Raw genomic sequence first — 21,384 nt, forward strand, 5'->3', positions numbered from 1 at the left:
AGGAGTGACATGAAGTCATTCAACAGCAATGTGAAAGACTGACAGCATGACAAGACGCATGAAAACTGTGATGAAAATTGAGACATCCCATTAAAAATATCTTTGAATATTTCCTAAACACATGTACAAATATTCCTGTTGTATTGCGTAAAAGTGAATATGAACTTGAAAAAATCTGAAAAAATACAGAGCATCTTTTCTGTTATTTTGACCCGTTTCTCCAGTTTTCATTTTCTGCAAATAAATGCAAATAGAATTTTTTTTTTTTTTAGAAATCTTTAACAAATGTTAGCAGTTCACAGAATAGAACAAAAATGATAATTTTACCTTATCATATTAGTCATATGCATAATCATAAAAGTGAAATGCATTGCATTCTAGAATATAATACATGAGACAAAAGTATTACATCGTTAACAGGGTTTTTATTAACACTATACAAAAACATATATTTTGTCACATAAACTCACATTATGCTCGATGGAAATGGTTTTTTGGTGCAAATGTTTGCATTATAATTGGTCTAAATAGCCATAACAGTTCTCAGATATTTACTGTAGCTGTAGAAATGTAGGCATAAACGTGCGTCCTGATAACTCGCTTTTTATTGTTCCCTTTTCCTCCTCTTCTTATTCTCTTCATTCTTCCTGGTTTTAATAGCTCGTAAGCAAGAGATTATAAAGATCACAGAGCAGTTGATCGAAGCCGTCAACAATGGAGACTTTGAAGCATATACGTGAGTACACACACAACTATGACGCTTATAAAACAAAAAAAATGTGACGTTGTAATTCTGATGAGTTGTAGATATGTTGTTGAGTGGAGCTTCACTATACTCCTCTTCTCACGTGCCTCCTTTAGAAGAATCTGTGATCCTGGCCTGACCTCTTTCGAGCCTGAAGCTCTTGGGAACCTGGTGGAGGGGATGGACTTCCACAAGTTTTATTTCGAGCACTGTGAGTTACGTTTATTTGAACCTCTTTGTATCTTTATAATCTGTATTGAGATCTAATGTGTTTGTGACGGTTCCAGTGCTAAGTAAGAACAACAAACCCGTGCACACCACTATCCTGAACCCTCACGTTCACCTCATCGGAGAAGACGCCGCCTGCATCGCATACATCCGGCTGACGCAGTACATCGACAGCCAGGGCCGCCCGAGCAGCTGCCAGTCGGAGGAGACCCGCGTCTGGCACCGCCGCGACAGCAAGTGGCTTAACGTCCATTTCCATTGCTCGGGGGCACCAGCCGCCCCATTACAGTGAACCGCATGGGACGCAGGTAAAAACACACCTGTCCACAAGTTTTCATTTCGTAACTTGATTTGAGTTTCATTTGTTTTGTATCTCTTCAGCTTGCCTGGATTCTCAAGACAATGGGAACGTTTCTTCTTTGTGGCCGGACGGGCACATGAAGGCCAGCTGGATGACGGCTCTTAAAGTTACAGACACACCAGTGAGGAACTCTTAACAACATCCAGTTCAACTGTCAACACCACCTATCCTGTCCAATCTTTGACCAACGGGAGCTGGCCGCGGCCGCGCCCGAGGGACGGTGCATGTATCTGACGCCCACATGGGGGTGCTGTTTTGTCCTTTTCCCATGGAACCATCTTTTTTTGCCCGTTAAAGATGTTCAGAAGGTGTTGTACGTACTGATCTATGAATTCATGAATATACTGTATATTGTAAAAAATCACTAGCTGAAACAGAAGCTACAATCAAGTTCGAAAAGCATTTATGTAAGTAAAACATGACGGGAGGGGGCGTGTCGCGGGGGTTCGAAAGTCACAAAATGGAAACACTGCTCAAGTTTACAGGGTCTCGAACACCTCATCTTGTACACTTTGCAGGTTTTTGCATCCAAAATCGTAAGACGAGAATGAGTCCGCTGAGCGACAGATAAATCGTTCGGAAGTTCTTCATATCAAAAAGGAAAAGAACCAAAGTGTAGTTTTTAGTCTTTTTAAGGAACGTTTCTGTTTGGTGTTGGTTTTCTTTATGTAACCGGGGTCTGAGAAGGTTTGTGCGGCTCCGGTGATAGTATTTTCCTGTTTATGTGGAGCTCTTTATTTTCCTTGATTTTTCTTCTGTGTAACAAAGTATTTCTGTGTTCAGTTTGAATTTTTAAAACTTGTATTTTTTAAGTTAACCTAGATAATAGTAGATCTCTACAGATATCCTGATATATTGATGAGGAGATGAAACACTCGCCATCCAGGTTAAGGGTAAGATGTAGTTTCCGATCGCGCTGTGTATGTTTGCGTGAGATGGAAGGTAATAGAAATGTAATCTTATATAGGTTTAATAAGTTGACTCCTGCTTCAAGTGCATATGAAGAAAGTATGAAAGCCCTCAGAAACAGACCAACTGGTTAACAGCACAATTCCAAATACAGACCAGAATATTCGGCCCTCCGGTTTTAAATGGTCACAGTAGAGTCGTCCACTGTCTCTAAACGGATCAAATCTGATCTTCAATGCCCCCCATCTGATCTCAAAGAGAACAAGTATAACTAAAAAATAGCTGATGTTAGTAGTTGAGGATGGGGCTTTGAGCAGTGTCGTGAATCTTCTTAAAACGTACAGTAGAATCACACACACACACACACACACACACAGTTGTTACCGTAAAAGTGTGCGGTTGTTTTAGTAACGTTTGATGTGTCTAAATCACCCTGTCCTCAATGTCGTCGTGCTTCATGTTGGTGACGGGTGTCAAAGCTGTAAATACACGAGGAGCGGGTGGGGAGCTCTGGAAACACTTTGCCATAGTTACATTGTTTAAAATCACCATTTTAATGTTTGTACGATTCAGATTCACAGAAATCTTTTCACCACAAACTATGTTACGTTTTATGGCACTGACTATTTAAACAGCGTTTTAATATAACTGTTACTTAACTGTTAGAAGTGAGGGTTTGAGTTTTGTGAGTGATGCATTTGAAGCGTTTGTAGTTGCAGGAATGTTCCTAGATGCGTTGTTTTTGTCTTTAGATGCTAGATTTTAGTTTCAGAGGCAGTTTATTGTGAAAACAAAAGACGACTTCATCCCCTCGGAGCACACATCAGTCTTTTGTATCGACAAAGTTTTCGGTCTGTAAATACATGTAGTGTTCACACACCTCTCATCGTGTGCTGGGCTTCGTGACATATCAGATCTGTATATCTGCACGGGTGTAAGTGCGCGCGTGCGTTTGTTACCTTTACGACAGCGTCCTTCAACGTGGTGATGTCGTCAGGTTGTGACGCTTTGATTATGTCTTTTGCTCTATTTCTTGTATTGTTTATTTGATTTCCTCGTTTTTGTGCTATGGGGGACTGCTGCCTTGCCTGGCCAAACTACAACTACACTCTCTTTACAATTTTTTGTTAATCCATCCTTTTCTGTACATGGTCGACGACTTCAACTCCATGAAAGCGAAAATGAATGATGGCAACGAGAAGACACTAGAATTAGAGAAATAAACGTCCACCCCTTGAAATCTTGGTATACATATTGGGCCAGAATGAACAAAGATTCTTCTGGCCCACCCGTCCAAACACAGGAGAAATCAAACACACCGGCGGATGTGCATGTCTACTTTCTTGGTAAATCTTTTTTTTCCACTATTGTGTGTTTACTTAATAAAAAAAGAGAAAAATATGTCATAGTATTTGCATCTCGACATGAAAACCAATCCATTGGGAATTATGTGACATACCATATTTAAAACGGAAAAAATTTGAAAATAGTGAAAAAAATATATATATATAAAAGAAAAGCCTCTGCTTGGTATGCTCCCCTCATTCTAAGTAACTCTATTGCATTGTAATGGTATACTATTGGGCTTCGTATATACTCGGAGTTTAAACATGGATGCTGGATTTTGCATGATCATACATTTAATAAAACCATGAAATGACAACTATCAAGTGTTTGTCTGAATGTTAGTAGGTCTTCATCATAGCTTTGTTATTATTGAAACTTGATCTGAAAAGTATTTAATAAAAAGAGCATTTCTGCGGCTGGTTCTTTGTTTTCTTTGGGTCAGCTTTAGGCAGTATAAAGACATTAGTGTGAATGTTTAAAAAGATTTTTTTGACATAGTACTCTGTGTTAAAACAACAACACAATATGTGTTCAACAGGATAACGTATAATGTGTTAAAAAATCAACACAGAATGTAATAAAAAAATCAACACACAATGTATTGAAAAAATAAACACAAAATGTGTTAAACAGCATAACACGTGTTAAACAGGATAACACATAATGTGTTCAAAAAATCAACACAAAATTTGTTACAAAAAATCAAAACATAATGTGTTAAAAAATCAACACAAAATGTGTTAAAAAAAATCAACAAAATTTGTTACAAAATGTGTTACAACACATAATGTGTTAAAAATCAACACGTGTTAAAAATCAACACATAATGTGTTAAACAGCATAACGTGTTAAACAGGATAAAACATAATGTGTTAAAAAATCGACACAAAATGTGTTAAAAAAAAAATCAACACAAAATGTGTTACAACATCAACACATAATGTGTTAAAAATCAACACATAATGTGTTAAAAATCAACACATAGTGTGTTAAAAAAACAACACATAATGTGTTAAACAGCATAACACGTGTTAAACAGGATAACACATAATGTGTTCAAAAAATCAACACAAAATTTGTTACAAAAAATCAAAACATAATGTGTTAAAAAAAATCAACACAAAATGTGTTCAAAAAAATCAACACGTGTTAAAAATCAACACATAATGTGTTAAACAGCATAACACGTGTTAAACAGGATAACACATAATGTATTCAAAAAATCAACACAAAATTTGTTACAAAAAAATCAAAACATAATGTGTTAAAAAATCGACACAAAATGTGTTAAAAAAATCAACACAAAATGTGTTACAACATCAACACATAATGTGTTAAAAATCGACACATAATGTGTTAAAAATCGACACATAATGTTTTAAAAATCAACACATAATGTGTTAAAAATCAACACATAATGTGTTAAAAATCAACACATAATGTGTTAAAAAAAATCAGCACAAAATTTGTTAAACAGCATAACACGTGTTAAACAGGATAACACATAATGTGTTCAAAAATTCGACACAAAATTTGTTACAAAAAATCAAAACATAATGTGTTAAAAAAAATCAACACAAAATGTGTTACAACATCAACACATGTGTTAAAAATCAACGTGTTAAAAATCAACACATAATGTGTTAAACAGCATAACACGTGTTAAACAGGATAACACATAATGTGTTAAAAAATCGACACAAAATGTGTTAAAAAAAATCAACACAAAATGTGTTAAACAGGACACGTTGTGCCTTCATTAAAATGTAGACAGCCTTTATAACTAGAATGTGAAGAAAACAAGCTAATACTGATCCCATTAGTTTATATAATAAACCGCATTTTCTGTAATGTGTATACGGTATGCTTCTGACTGCGGATATCATTTCTATTCTTTCCCCTCTACCCTTCAGCACAGAATGTACCGTCTGTAGTGGCTCCCAGAGGACCTCAGCAAGTCTTAAGAGCTTTGTTTCGTGAAGCTGACCGGCAGGTCCCTCAGAGCTCTGGAAAGGAGGCCGAGTCTCTTGTTTCTGTGTGATGATTAATCAAACTCTCTCCATCTCTCTCTCCCTCCCAACGCTCTACTCGTCCTTCCATCTGATGAAACAGTCTGCAGGAAGAGATAAGATTCCAGTTCACCTTACTTTAAACTTTAAAATAAGGAACCGTGAGTTCAGTTCTTCATTTTGTGCCTTTATTTCCCAAGATGAACTCCATACTTCAGATCACATTATTGTGAAATCAAGTTGAGACTTTTTTAAACAAACTGTTACACACACACAAAACACATTCACTCATTGGAGATGAAAGTCTGCGGCATATGGCGATTTTGATCGAAACATTTGATTCTCTTAATGTGCAGTTTGGTTTGGCACAGATAAACAGTTTTGAGACTGCACAAATATTAGTTCTGTTTCAAAAGATAGTGAGTTACCTTCTAGACAGGATGCTATCTGAAATGAGCTTTTGTGACGTTGCTTTAATTTATGACATGTTTGTGTAAAGATACCAATGATACTGCCTACCAGTCTTTGCATGGTTGCATCACAAAATGTGGTCAGCGATATGCAAATCATAAATCATCTTAAATAAATTTGACATTTCTTTGAAAAAAAAACATTGGCTTAGTTCATTAAAAATACATTTTTACATGTGTTTCTTGGCCTGTACAATGTTGACGTCTCAAACAGAAATAATTTAAACAGCACGGTTCTTAAAGATAAAGGCAGCAAAAATGATAAGACACATTTAAATACTTCTGCTTGGCAGAATTGAACACTTTTAAGAATAAAATTTAAATAAATCTCTGCCAGACCCTCATTCATAGACATGTCCACTGAATGTTCATAATGTCCTGGAGGTTTGTGCCATGTCTCAGAGGACTATTTGTGTTTTAAAACAGCCAGTCAACATCTCTGGAAGCTCTCATTTATTTCCATGATTCCACGAATGTACACTACAAGTTTCCATAAAGAGGTCGACCTCATCACCGAGGGCTTGGTTTGATCTTCTGTGGACTGAGCGTGATTGGCCCGTATTTCCGAGCCGGTGCGGCGCATGTAGGGCGAGAGGTTCAGTTATCCTGTTCTCACTCTTGCCGCACTCACAGGCCTTAAGTTCCCCAGCGTGCTTCTCCTCGTGTAGCTTCTCATCAGCTCCAGCTGGCATTGTGCAGCTCGTCTCTGAGCCAGACGGGCAGCGGCTGCCCGAGATGTTTCAACAGCCTGAGCAACTCCACATTGTGCTCGCGGTAATACTCGGACAGAAACACCCTCGACTAGAGTAAAGAAAAACACATATGAGCAAATTAAGAGTTTGGTTCCAAAATGAGATAACTACGTTTTTAAAAAAACTCAAAAATCATGTTTTTTTTATTGTGCATTCCAATTAATATCAATCAAACCGCAGTTGGTTTGTTTTGATTTAAGCCATGATATCTAAAAAAATACAGCTAACTAACACAATAAAAACATAATAACACAATAAAAAACATGATTTTTGATCTCATTTTGGAACCAAACTCTTCAAATACAATGATCGAGAAACTTCTGTCAGGACAGAATAAACCTCTAGTTTGTGTGATTTAAACGAGATGTGCATTTTTCTTCAGTTTTCATCTACATATCTGGCATGAAAAGCTCTGATGTTGAGAAATGAGTTTTACCTCAGGGTTCATTTCTGGATATTTCCTTCCTTTACTTTTTCCCAGACAGTGAGAGCGGCCCGCCTCCACTTTCTGACACCAGAAACCTTTACCCTCATCAAACCTACAAACACACACAAATAGCCGTGGAAAAAATGAAGAGACCATTTCAAAACCAGTATAAGATAAACTATTTATATTGTTTCATTCTGTGAACTACTAACAATATTTCTCCCAAATCAAAATATTGTTTCTATTTGCGGAAAATGAAACCTGGAGAATCAGGTCAAAATAACAGAAAAGATGCTTTGTATTTTTTCAGACCTCAAATACCGCAAAGAAAACAAGTTCATATTCACTTTCAAGCTATACAACAGTAATATTTATACATGTATTTAGTAAGTTAAAACATTATTTTTGTGTGATAACCTTGACTTTTTTCACAGTTTTCATGTGTCTTGTCATGCTGTCAGTATTTCACATTGCTGTTGAATGACTTTATGTCACTCCTGAGGTTTGATTTAGTTGAAATTCAACAGACACTGTGGAATGGCCACAACACATCTAGAAATGCAGGTTAAATTAAAATTTGGAATGTTCTCTACTTTTTCAGTGGCTATGTATATAAACAAATAGTATATACTGCATATCGCTGCTGTCCTACTGAAACCTCGTATCTCCGTATTATGTGATTTTTTTTGCCATAAATCATTATTATTAGTCACCCTTTGTTTGTTACTGGGTTTTGCAATAAAAAGTATTAAAAAGTGCTTGTCCACTTGACGACACAGTTTTGAAGTCAAAACTATAGAGTAATAACTTGAGATTAAGTACTGTAGGTCACTTTTGGCTGAACTCTTTTTAACAATACTGTAATTCTGTAAATAGACTGTTCACAGTTTATAAAAGTGCTCTTGGATGCCAACCAAGAATGTGAAATAATTTGAAGTCGTACATCAGAGCTTGAGTGTAGTTGTAATAAGGTGTAACTCCCAGGAACTTCTGGATCTCATCCATCACGTGAGCAGGACTGGAGCGTAACTGCACGCCGTCCACCATCAGCAGCTGTTCACAGGAGAAAACATAAATCACACACACTCATACAGGACTCATCCAACAGAAAAATCCTTTGCTAGGTTATTTTCAATTGTAACGCATCTAGTGGTGAGGTTGCGAATTGCAATCAATGGCTCACTCCACCGCTCACCCCTCCCTTTTGAAGCACTACGGTAGCTGACACAGGACTAAGATGTCATCACGCTTTCGCTTCTTTGCTGAAGAAGATAACGTATTAATGATACACGCTCTGTAGAGCAGTTTGTCAGTTTAGGGCTACTGTAGAAACAACATGGCGAATTCCATGTAAGGGGTCCCACGGCGTACGTAGATAGAAATAGCTCATTCTAAGGTAATAAAAACATGATGTAAGGTCTTTATACACCTCTCAAGACATAGTTATGTATATTATGTTGCATTTCTGTCAATAGGAAGAATGCTTGTAACCAAACAGATTTTGCCCCCCATTGACTCCCATAGTAGGAAAAGTGACAATGGTAGTCAAAAGTGCCCCAGAACCATTTGATGTCCTACATTCTTCAAAATGTCTTCTTTTGTGTTCAACAGAACAAAAAAATGATAAAGTGAGTTTTTCCTATTATGGGAGTCAATGGGGGGCAAGATCTGTAAGGTTATAAGCATTCTTCTAAAAATCTTTCTCTGTGTTCATCAGAACAAAGAAATGTATACAGATTTGGAACAACTAGAAGGTGAGTAAATGATGACAGAACTTTCATTTTTGGGTGAAGTATACCTTTAAGATCCGTGCTGTGATAAGTGTGATAGTGACGCATTTAAAATGAGCTTGTTATACATTTGCCTGTTATTATAAACGCCTCTGCCATTTGTTTAAACCAAATTGTTCCCTGTGGTAATCGACAGCACGCCACTACGTATCCATACAATAAAAATAATTACGATCTCATTTGTGTACGTGCATTATTGCAGAGGTTAACATTAGTGTAACTAAGTCTGCCGTGGGCTTAAAGCTGCATGGTGTTTGTGTTTGTATTAGTGTATGCACCTGACTGGGTTGGTAATGGTGCAGCCAGCGCTCCAGATGGCTGCTGTAAGCCCCGGGCTGCAGACAGCGGAGATGCAGCGACAGCAGAGCGGCGGGTGATGAGGGACCTGCAGTGATCACCTCATGAAATGTATAGTTTAGAGCCACAGGGTCCTGATGAGCCCTCTGATGCTACAGATCGAGAAAAAGAGAGAGAGAGTAGTGAAATCAAACATTTACACTGTTCCCTTTCATGTGTCCCCGTGGTCTTGTTTACACCTCATATTAACATCCGTCTCTGGTGATCTGATCACAGTTGCTCACATTAATCACTGCTTGTACATGGTATTTGAGTCGAGTATCTACATTTTTTAAACGTATTGGTTATTTCCTTTTTATTTCGAGTTCTAATCCCTTGTTTCACACGTGTTTCTATTTCCTAATGTGGTTTTAATGATCACATCACATATCATTGTGATGATGTTAATAACAGGTGTGCGGCCCATATCTGTACACACAAACACACCTGGTACCATGAGTGTGCCCGGTCAGCAGGGTTTATGAGTATAGTGATGATTTTGGCTCTTGGCAACAGGGCGGCTGCTCTCTTTGGGACAGTCTCAGTGTCAAAGTAATTTGCGCTTTTCTCAAACAGGAAGTCTGTACTGGCATTCGAGGGGACGGGGAAAAAATCCATATACCTATAAGACAGATAAGAGACAGATCACACTGAGAACAAAAGACAAATCTAGAAGATAAAGAGAGAATTCACTAAGAGTGACAGTGTTCCGCATGTATCTGGATATTTTGGCACCAGAAATCTGGGATAGTGGGGATGAACGGGGGTTTATTTAAACACTAACCCCCAGTATGGTCAATAATAATTGTGATGCTTGCTGGGTAAAGCAAGCACAAGTACATTTTTTAAATATTAAGCATCATCTTAACATTTTTTTTGTATGTGTAATTTGGCAGAGTGCAATGTGCAAAATGGCTAGCTGATTTGGAAACAAAGAAAATGAAGCATGGCCGGCGTTTCCATGGTTACCAGTCAATGCCACGCTGGTAGTATGGTCCGCTGAAGAACTGCACCTCTTCAAAGGTAACCGTGCTGGGAAAACTGCTGGTAATGGCAGGGTGGAGGGTGAGAAAGGAGTGGAGTGCAGTACTTCCTGTATGACATCAGAATAAAGAATCATCAAACTCTTTTAATCAAATATTACTCATATTTCTTCTAAATATTCTATCCTGTGTTCCCTGATCTGCATTATAGATTCACTACATCATAAAGCCAGTCACATTATTCCATAGTGGTTTTGTTATTATTAATAAGTTAAAGTCTGACAAACATGATCTTGTGTCTAAATTCGTGACACTTCACTATTTGTCACTTTATCACTAGCTACATCCTAATCCTAACATCCTATTTTTTATATAGTATTTTATATTTAAGTAGTCTAGGTTATTTTGTGATTACCTGTCTTCTGAGGGCCAATCACTAAAAACTTTGGCAGTCTGTCACAGGTCTTCTCCTTGGACCAAATGTCTTTGTGTCTCTTGTCATGACATGGATTCTGTTTATCAGAGGGGAATATTTCCAAGTAGAGCAAGCATAAATTGAACTGTGAACATTACAAATCACCAGTAACATCCAGGTTCTCCTGCTCATTATTTATATATTCATGTAATGATGTGAAATCAATTCAAGCAGAAGCTCCTGAAGCCGAATAAAAATTGCTGGATGTAATAGCACACACCTGCCACAAGGGGTCTCTCTCGTCAGGGAAAATCTGGAAGTATTTTTGAGCGAGTCGGACGGGAGGCAACGTCTGCAGGCGCAGGTGAGTCCAGCATTGCACAAACCTCACCAATGACTCAAAGGTGTACAGGCCCAGCCGGTCATTGCCGTAGTTTGACAGGTGAGTCATGAATATGCTGACCTGCCCATGGGAGAAAGTCAGGTTGAAAGGTTAAAACAAGAATCTTTGTTGCATTAAACAACCTCTGGGATTTTTATTTGATGAAGTTGGCATTAGATGTCTTTCCTAAAGTAATTTTAAAATGTTTCCCAAGTAACGCATAGACTAAATGTTTTCTATTAATGAGGTCATTTCATGTGCAACCTTCTCCTGACTGTCGAAACCACAGCTTGATGTTTCATTACAACACGCCGTCTGTTCTTGCTTTTCCAAGCGTCATTTTGGCTGAAATTGAACAGCAATCACCGCTTAACCAACTCACTAAAGAAAAATGACTTTGACCTCTTAACCCAAGTATGCAACTTTACAATTAGGACAGCGAGTGTCTGTGTTACTAACCGGATTAAGAAGCACAGTAAGAAACAGCTCTCCACCCCGGATGCTTTTGTCCAGCTCCTGAGGGCCTCCTGGGTAATCTTTATAGAAGATGGTGTGCGTGAACAGCCCACACGTCTGCCGAGGAAGAACCTGACACGCAAATGCACACACCATTACACATGCAACAAAAGAATCTATGTTTGCTTAACTTTTTGAATGGTGAGCAATGGGACAAGGTTTACCTGTATGCCATTGTGTATGAAGCCTCTGCGGTAGCGAGCGGGTCTGAGATGAGGATATTCTTCGGTGCTGGTCACCTTGATGCCCCACACGCTCTTCCAAGCCTCATATAGCTGACTATGCACAGGATAAACACCCGAGTGATGGGGGGCTACAGCGTAACCCATGTCGGTGGGGACCCCATGTTCCTGCAACACAGGGAGAAAAATAGAGATCAGTGTGGTACAACATCATTTTTAATATCCGAGTTAGTAACTGAAAGGTTGCAGGTTTTAATCTAGAAGCTTTCATGATTATGTGGCAATCCCAGTGGCAACGTGCATTAATGTGCATCAGCCAATCAGAATCAAGAATCCAACCAAGGATTAAAGGAGTGTTATCTGAAGTGAATCGGGACAGATTCTGACATGTGCAAACTGCTTGTTGAGTCTCATCTGTTCTGCCAGCACGCTGACGTTGTGGAAGAGGTGAGGCTGCATGTGACTCCACATGTGAGGAAACCACCAGAACTCCTGCCTGTGTCTGAGCAGAGTGTCGTCTCCTTCATCTTCCTCGTCAGTACCTGAGCAGCAAACAAAGAATCAACGTCTGTGGCCTTAATTTTGTGACTCGCATCACTTGAATGAGGGCCTCAAATAGTACCTGTATGGAAAAACTTTCCGGAGAATCCCAGGTTGAAGGTGAAATTAGGAACCAGAGAACGGAGTTTGTTCTGTGTGTGAAGTAGCGCCTGGCGGGAAGAAGAGAGAAAAACAAATAACATGAGCACATGGGGATACCTATTTTAGGGTGAACAGTAAGATATTATAGGATTTAAAAGGACAGTTCACACAAAAATAAAAATGACGTCTTCGTTTACTCACCCTCAAGTTGTTCCAAATCTGTATACATTTCTTTGTTCCAATGAACACAGAGAAAGATATTTGGAAGAATGCTTGTAACCAAACAGTTCTTGACCACCATTGACTACCATAGTAGGAAAAATGACAATGGCAGTCAAAAGTGCCCCAGAACTGTTTGTTTTCCTAAACAAAGAAGTTTACAAAGACATTTTTCCTACTATGGTAGTCAATGGTGGTCAAGAACTGTTTGGTTACAAGCATTCTTCCAAATATCTTTCTCTGTGTTCATTGGAACAAAGAAATTTATACATATTTGGAACAACTTGAGGGTGAGTAAACGAAGACGTCATTTTTATTTTTGTGTGAACTGTCCCTTTAAATCCTCTCTTTGGTTACAAGCATTCTTCCAAATATCTTTCTCTGAGTTCTCTGAATTAAATTCAACTCATTACAACTCAGTACTGATACACCATCATATCACAAAACCCTGGTTACATGAACTATTTTATTTTGATATCACACAAGGGATGCAGGTTAAAGTGGCAGTTCGCCCAAAAATGAAATGTCTGTCAACATTTACTCACCCTCTTGTCATTTCTAACCTGTATGACTTTCTTTCTTCCGCAGAACACAAAAGAAGATATTTTGAAGAATGTTGGTAACCAAACAGCAACGGCACCCATTCACTTGCATTGGTTTTGTGTCCATACAATAAAAGCAAATGGGTGCCAGTGATGTTCGATATCGGTATCTTCTATTGTGTTCTTCTAATGATGACAGAATGTTCATTTTTGGGTGAACTATCCCTTTAAACAGGTGGAGAAAAGGAGAAAAATATAAGGACAGTTCTTGTAAAACAACAAGGTCAGGATACGGTTTAACATCACGGTAAAGTTTAAGAAAAAAGAGGACACCTCTAACCAGGATAAAAAGCATGAGAAAGAGAGAAAATGAGAAAGAAAAGTGAAAACCTCAGGCGTGTCATTGCTGTTGGTGTGGTGGGCCACACAGAACCCCCTTATGAGAACTTATCAGCTCAAATTAAAAAGTGAGCCAGTCTAATTAGCCCCATGCTAGCCTACAGCCAGAGCCTTCTTTCACTCCAAAGAAAAGAGAGAGAGAGAGAGAGAGAGAGAGAGAGAGAGAATCATGCTCAGCTGCATTACAAATAAGCTCTCTCACTTTCACACACAATAATCACAGCTCTCTACAAACAACAGCGGAGAGAAAACATCTCTTATCCGTATCAAGCCTGTTAATTCATTAGCTTCATTTGAGTCCTGCAGAAGCGCTGGGACTGTGACGCCGGTCGGAGAGCTGCTCTGAGCTCGGATTATTAAAACACAAAAGACATGAACAACAGCAGAATAATTTGATGAAGGAAGAACTGGGTCAGGTCTGATTCCCAACCACTAAAACAACAGTAAATTACTGTGGTTGAAGCAAAGGCCTCAGCAGTCATCGCTTATGAAAATGAAACTTGGTTTTACTACAGTAACCATAGTTTAACCATGGTATTTGAAGTAAAACCACAGTAACCACAAACTGACCATGATTTTACTACAGGAATCAAAGCTTGACCATGGTATTTGTAGTAAACTTTGAAGTGATAGTTCACCCAAAAATGAAAATTCCGTCATCATCTTTCTGTCCTCTGCGGAACACAAAAGAAGATATTTTGAAGAATGTTGGTACCCAAACAACGGCGGTACCACTTGACTTGCATTGGTTTTCTGTCCATACAATAGAAGTGAATGGGTACCGCCGTTGTTCGGTTACCAACATTCTTCAAAATATCTTCTTTTGTGTTCTGTTGAAGAAAGAAAGCCATACAGGTTTGTAAAGAGAAGAGTAAATGGAGACAGAATTTTCCTTTTTGGGTGAACTTTAAGGGATGCTAGGATGTTATCAAACGTGTCGCCATTTTTAGAGTGTTGCTATGTGGTTGCTAGGTGTCCTTCCAACTTTTTTTTGTTTCTTGGATTCCTTTCACTTCACCCAACTATGGGATTCATTTCATAAGAACAGTGTGGAATGAGATGCCTGCACATTTTTAATATGCAGCTTTATTAAAATTTGGCGCATTAATGAAAGTCCCTGTTTGAGCAATAGCAATTATCCAGAACTGCTAATTATTGTAGGTTTCGGTGATGTTTCCACATGGAAACATCAGTATAATTAGCCTCACACTTGGGATGTTCTCACATAGCTCTTTCAGGACTTAATATAATTACCTCCACATCTGCCACTTTCATGCGCGTCCCCTCCTTCCCAACAAAGATATCATCCACATCCACCAGTAAAAATCTGTCCAATGACAAACTCAGCCGCCTGCCGGTTAAATACCCAACAGCATCCACAAACAGCAGCTTGTGCAACCAGAAAGACAAGCTTCCACCAAAGAACACCCGTGGGATCCCATCATGAAGGCCCAGGTCCTGTATGACCGTAGCCAGCAGCGCCCTCTGTTGGTGAGAATGTGTTGGAAGTTGATTCAGTTCTGTTGGTCTGGGGCTTGCTAACAGAACCGGCTCATAGGTGCTGTGGTTGGATAAGAAAATAGTCCAGTTATCTGCAGGCAAAGGGCCCGGTTCTAGCTCATTGGGCTTGGTGATGTAGAGCAGCGGTGCGGCGGGGTTGACTCTGTAGTCCCAAAGTGGCAGGTTTGAACGCAGGAAGAGAGGAAAGCCTCTTAGTTGAGCGCTGGATGGCGAGTTTTCATTTGCGCGGTAAAACCCAATGATTCCAACTCCATAGTCCTGGCAGTACTTATCCAGCAACTGACGGTTCCAAGAATCCAAGTTGACGTACTTGAGAAGATTCTCGTAGACGATGAGAGTGTATCGCCCCCGGCCTCGCCACGTCAGGGGAGGCATGTCACCCTTTCCGGGTGCGATTTCGGTGCGGTAGTGAAAGCGACTCGACTCTAAAATGGCGACGATCTCCTGTCCGAGTTGAGAGTAGATGCTCTCGACAAACAGCAGGACCACAGGCTCGGTCCGTGAGCTATCGGCAGTCCTACCCGAGTGTCTGACCTGGGATGGTGAAAACAGCGGAGCTCTTTGTCCAATGACTGATGTGGCAACACAGTCCCCCAATGGGAGTGGCAGGGGAGCTTCCTTGATTTTGGGTCCAGCGCTGACGTGGTAAGCTAGGTAGACCATGGAGAGCAGGCAGAAAAGTATGAGCGCTACGATCAGGCGGTGAAGACCCTGATGCCTGAGGGCTCGTGTCAACTTTCTCACTCCAGCCATGGCTGCGTTGGCCAAGTGAGTGGTAGGGAATGAGAGGGCAGTGCCCGCTCCGGAAAAGAAGAGGGTGTATTAGACAGGAATAACGTTGCCCTGCTATAAAACGACAGCTAATTCTAGGTCACCATGGTCCCCATAGCCAGCGACGGTTTCGCCGCTTGTCCTGTTGCGTATCTTGTTCCGCACGTCCATAAAATAACCCTACGCATAAGCCACTGAAGACATCACGGGAAAAGATGGCTTGTGTGTTTGAACGGTACTCCTTTGGTGTTGAACCTTTCGGTGCTTCATAAATTTGGTTGAGCAGAGGAGGTGTGGGGAAAGTTTTCTAGCAGCTGTTCATTCTGAAAGAGAAAAACAAACAAAAGAGGAAAGATTAGAAATATCAGAACTAAGCCTGTATATCCTTACATTAAGAGAAGACATTTAACAACGTCGAGACTCTGGATAAAGCTCAAGCTATGTTTGTGGACTCGGCATAAACAGAACATTTGCCTCACAAATTAGGAATTTGCATGAGTAAACGTCAAATTACTTGTTCTGCACCAAGTAGACCATAACACTTCGTACATAACATTTGTTAACTATTGATAACATGCCTTTACCACTTGATCTTAATAAAAACAAAAAATAAAACTTAAATAATGTGATTAGTAGTTCTAGAAACTGCATTTATGTGTAATACCATAATAGTGGCATTTCTTTTCTGAATATAATGACATATACATTTCATGTATATAAAAATCAACTACACTTAAAGTAAATAATCATTTAGTTGGACGGTAAAAAGAGTGCAAAATCTTTAACAAAAATAATCAAAGACTGAGTCACACATAGAGATAAAATTAAAAATGATAAAAAATGATAAAATAACAAATAAGTAAATAAGTACGTAAATACCACAATAAATCATAATACATCATATAAATCATAATAAAAATTGTAATAAATAAATAAAAATAATAACAATACCAATATTTAAAAAAATTAAATAATGAAAAATAAAAAGATAAAAAATAATAATTATTAATAATAATATTAAGCAATAATAAGAAATAATAAAAATGTCATGCTGGGTCATACACAAAATAAAATTATATAAATAAAACCATTATAAACCATAATACATCATATAAATCACGATACATCATTAATAACAATAATAAATAATGACAATCAAACATATTCAAAATTAATAAAAAAATACTAAAATATAAAAAATAATGAAAAGTTAATAAAAAATGTCATGGTCATATCTGAACTGCACTACGCTCTCAATACACTCCAGGTCAAAGAGTCGATCAGACAAAAAAACCCATCTCAGAAGCCGTCCACTCCATGTTTCCGGAGTAATGCAGACAAGCCATCAGCTGATTTCTCCATTAGATGAGAGGCATAAACACGCACGCACGCACGCACGCACGCACGCACGCACGCACGCACGCACGCACGCACGCACGCACGCACGCACGCACGCACTCACTCACTCACTCACTCACTCACTCACTCACTCACTCACTCACTCACTCACTCACTCACTCACTCACTCACTCACTCACTCACTCACTCACACAAACACACACCCCTGTCCCATTAACACTCAATCCACCCATCATCAATATACGAGACCTTTTCCCAAGGATCCCGAAATACCTCCACCCAAAACCATCTCTCAGTCACGCTCCGCTAATATAAGCTTTCAGGTGTGATTGGAAAATGTGTGCGAGTGCACAAATGCAGTGTGTGCGAATATGAACGTCAGTGTGCTGGTCATGAGACATGTTGTCAATGTGACAATGCGTCATGTTTGGATACTTTGAAAGCTGCAGAAAGGTTTAATAGGGCCAATGCACACCGGTTGGGATGTAGATACAGCAGAGAAATCTGACGCCGTGAGAGTTCAAGTTAAGTAGGCCAAGCAACAAGTAACATGTACCTCTACCTCTGTCATGATCAACTTTGAAGGAATAGTTTACTACAATATAAAATTCCCTAATAATTTATTCACCCTCATGCCATCCAATGGCTTGTTGGTGAAGAAAAAAATGATTAATATATTGAGCTTATTTGGTGGTCGATAAGTTGCGTGTCAATGACAAAATATAGACCAGCATTGAAAATTAAAAATGGCGACACATAGATAACACTGAATCTCATTGGTTCTTGCTTACGTTGTGACTCATGCGAACATACAGCCACAGAAAAAAAATAAGAGACCATTCCAAATGACCATTTAGTCTGCATTTCTAGATGTATTGTGGCCATTCCAGTCCAGTGTCTGTTGAATTTTTAACAAAATCAAACTTCAGGAGTGACAAAGTCATCCAACAGCAATGTGAAAAACTGACAGCATGACAAGACACATGAAAACTGTATAAAAATCCAGATTATCACATAAATAAAACTTTTCCTAAATACATGCACAAATATCATTGTTGTATATCGTAAAAGTGAATATGAACCTTCTTTCTTTGCAGTATTTGAGGTCTGAAAAAATAGAGAGCATCTTTTCTGTTTTTTTGACCTGATTCTCCAGTTTTCATTTTCTGCAAATAAATGCAGATAGAAACTTTATTATATACGAAATTTGGGAAAACATATTGTTAGTAGTTCACAGAAAGAAAGAAAAATGATCATTTTACCTAAATACAACCCTATAAATAGTACATTCAGAAAAAAACAAAAATCATTTTAAAATGGTCTCTTAATTTTTTCAGCGGCTGTAAATGTGCCGCCATTGAGATAACCGTAAGTGAATGAAAGATTTTTTCATATTCCGGTGAACTATTCCTTTTTCACTACAATGTTAATCTTCACCAGCAGTCATTCAGTTCATTCACACAAGCCAAGAACACAAACATAATTTCAGGCCTTCTGTATTCAAAAGGCACGGGGGAAAATCATTAAGTATGACACACTGCATTAAGCTTTTATTAAGTAATGGCTTACAATTCCCTCCCTGCCTGTATTAGTCAAAAAGTGCAGAACAAGCACTGGATGTGAAACCTTTCTGCACCACAGATCCATAGTTCCATTAATGTGGCACATTTCAATGATTAATCTCTGAAAAGAAAAAAACAGAACGGCTAAGCGTGAGGAATTTTAGAGATAAAATATAAACTGACTAAGGCCTATTCGTACGGGATTAGTATTACCTGGGGATCTCTAGTCATTTGTAATAATTGCAGAGGTTGTCTGTGATCTTAATCCCGTGCGAATCGGCCATGTCTGTAATATAATATAACATATATATAACCTACCATATTTTGAGGAACACCGAGGTCCTGTGATAATATTAGTCCCGTGCGAATCGGAATCTCTGTGATTTGGCGGGCTCATATATCATTTTTCAAGGTTTTATCCACCGGTTGCGAATAATGGAGGCTGTGTTGAAGTGTTTTGATATCATTTCGGGTGCTGGGTCATATCCATACTAGGGATGTGCGAGACTAATCAACTAGACATTTAATCGGTAAGCTCCTACTAGTCGACATTGAAAACAACAGTCGATTACGTGAAAAAATTACACAAAATGTTATAATTTAAATGACTTCCATTTTAATGTTTCGTTTAAAAAACGTTTAAATCACTTACTAAAACAATATGTTTTTAAAAGTGTATCAGGATCGAAATGTTTTAATTTTAGGTCAGATCTAGCATGCGTTTCCATTGTGCCAATTGCAGCACGCTCAAAAATGACCACTTGAAAGACGAGTTGTAGGGCTGTTTTGAAGGTGGAAAATGGGTAGGTTTTACGCAAACTATGTCATATCAAAGTGGCAAAACAATAATTTCACTGAGCCATGCACAACCATACTGTATCATGTTCTTTTTGGCGCCATGCGGAAAATGCAGACGGAAGCGCGGAATGCAGGCAAAAACGAAAATGTAGATAATGATCTAAAGCAACAAACAGTTATGTTAACAATTACTTAATAATAATTATCAATATGTTCATATTTAAAATGCATGAAAGACAGATTTACGTTATTTGATGGCAGAATGAGCTGTAAATGCGGTGAATGCATCTTGAGCACACTCAATAAAACTGAGATAAGAACGTCTCAGTTTCTAGATTCACAGAACTTTAAAATTTCTTTGATTATAATGTTTATCACAAAAAAGCACTTGAATAAACATGATCGCTTAGCACTGTTATGTGTGTGCCCATGCAGAGTTTGCGCAGATTCCTCAGACGGAGTTATTGTTCACAAACATTGAGCCGACTTTCATCCGAGCATAACGTTTGCATTTCCTCAACAAGAACATGTAAAATAATATTAACATCATAATCTCATGCGGACTCGAGTGTTTAGCCTATGTATGTTCTATAAATTAGCTCATCTGGGCAGTATGCTTTATTAGCGGCTTTTTCATTCGCTCTGCGCGCGATCAAATGTGTTCTGTACTTTTTGTCCATTGCTTTTTAATCGCTTTTTTGTTTACACACATAAAACTCTTCTTTATAAATAATAAAAACATTATATAATGTAGGCTATCTTGTTGATATGCTATAGGCCTACCCTAATTATAACTTGTAGGCTACTTAAATTGCGACATAACATACATTAAAGTTTAACTTAATTAATATTGCATATAGGAATTTATAGTCTGTTATATTTGACCTGTGCTTCTCTCTCCTTATCTTAAATGTGTGCTCTCACTGTGCGTGCGTGTGTGCGTGCGTGTGTGTGCGTGCGCGTCCGTGCGCGTCCGTGTGTGTGTGTTAGTACGTGTGCATATTGTGTGTGGAGTGTTTTGTATGTGGGTGTGTCTGTCTTCTGTGTTTTCACCTTTTTCTTGTTTTCACAGGTACAACATTGTTTTGCTTATAGTCAATATGTCTCATGTACAGCTGCTTTGTAACAATGAAAATTGTAAAAAGTGCTATATAAATAAAGTTGAGTTGAGTTGATGTGAGACCCGTGATCGCGGTGATCTGTCCGGTTCGCGATCACTGGTCTCAAATGCTGACAGGTACAGTCATATATCATTAAACACCATACAACTATAGGCTATACAAACTATATGCAAAGCCCTGCCATCACATCCGGGAAATAAATCTGTCAATTTGAGTAAAATCACAGGCTTCACTTATACAGATGTGGGGAGGTCATTTCTAAATCACACGAGGTCCCCAGATAATACTAATCCCGTGCGAATAGGGCTTTAGCCATTTTATATTACATTACACTTTATAAATGGATAGTTCCAGTTGCCAGTAATAACTGGGCTAACTGTGAAACAGTATGAAAGCAACAAAATATTCTCATCTGATATCATTTCTCTCTCATATAAGTCTTTGCTCGAGCACATGGTTAGATGTTTTTCAAGATCACTCAATTTGAACGTAAACGGTGTAGCCTGAAACCGCAGAGCTTTATAGCGCAGCTCCATAGAGAATAACGCAGAAGGGCAGAACCAGTTCTGCCCGAAGGTGCCTCAAGGGTGACGGCATC

General features: G+C 38.6%; 2 protein-coding genes across 13 annotated transcripts in view; one reads left to right on the forward strand and one right to left on the reverse strand.

Annotated features, from left to right (window-relative positions):
* Positions 1-4,006, forward strand: part of camk2g1 (calcium/calmodulin-dependent protein kinase (CaM kinase) II gamma 1) — a 74,086-nt gene extending 70,080 nt beyond the window's left edge. For all 12 annotated transcript variants that reach the window (XM_057358834.1, XM_057358829.1, XM_057358836.1 and 9 more), the window contains 4 exons: positions 661-736; positions 862-956; positions 1,033-1,281; positions 1,355-4,006. In XM_057358834.1, the coding sequence (XP_057214817.1) occupies positions 661-736; positions 862-956; positions 1,033-1,265 (404 nt within the window). In that variant the 3' untranslated portion in view covers positions 1,266-1,281; positions 1,355-4,006. The remainder of the gene's footprint in view (positions 1-660; positions 737-861; positions 957-1,032; positions 1,282-1,354) is intronic.
* A 1,764-nt stretch (positions 4,007-5,770) lies between these two features.
* Positions 5,771-21,384, reverse strand: part of ndst2b (N-deacetylase/N-sulfotransferase (heparan glucosaminyl) 2b) — a 63,982-nt gene continuing 48,368 nt past the window's right edge. Inside the window, exons 3-15 of the mRNA XM_057358827.1 lie at positions 14,909-16,269; positions 12,475-12,562; positions 12,240-12,394; positions 11,835-12,020; positions 11,614-11,742; positions 11,053-11,235; positions 10,773-10,869; positions 10,344-10,467; positions 9,822-9,996; positions 9,317-9,487; positions 8,192-8,301; positions 7,258-7,360; positions 5,771-6,870 (exon numbers count right to left, since the gene is read on the reverse strand). Coding sequence (XP_057214810.1) covers positions 6,745-6,870; positions 7,258-7,360; positions 8,192-8,301; positions 9,317-9,487; positions 9,822-9,996; positions 10,344-10,467; positions 10,773-10,869; positions 11,053-11,235; positions 11,614-11,742; positions 11,835-12,020; positions 12,240-12,394; positions 12,475-12,562; positions 14,909-15,928 — 2,667 coding nt within the window. The 5' untranslated portion in view covers positions 15,929-16,269 and the 3' untranslated portion in view covers positions 5,771-6,744. The remainder of the gene's footprint in view (positions 6,871-7,257; positions 7,361-8,191; positions 8,302-9,316; positions 9,488-9,821; positions 9,997-10,343; positions 10,468-10,772; positions 10,870-11,052; positions 11,236-11,613; positions 11,743-11,834; positions 12,021-12,239; positions 12,395-12,474; positions 12,563-14,908; positions 16,270-21,384) is intronic.

The sequence above is a fragment of the Triplophysa rosa genome, linkage group LG18, assembly GCF_024868665.1.
Source record: "Triplophysa rosa linkage group LG18, Trosa_1v2, whole genome shotgun sequence".
Lineage (NCBI taxonomy): Eukaryota > Metazoa > Chordata > Actinopteri > Cypriniformes > Nemacheilidae > Triplophysa > Triplophysa rosa.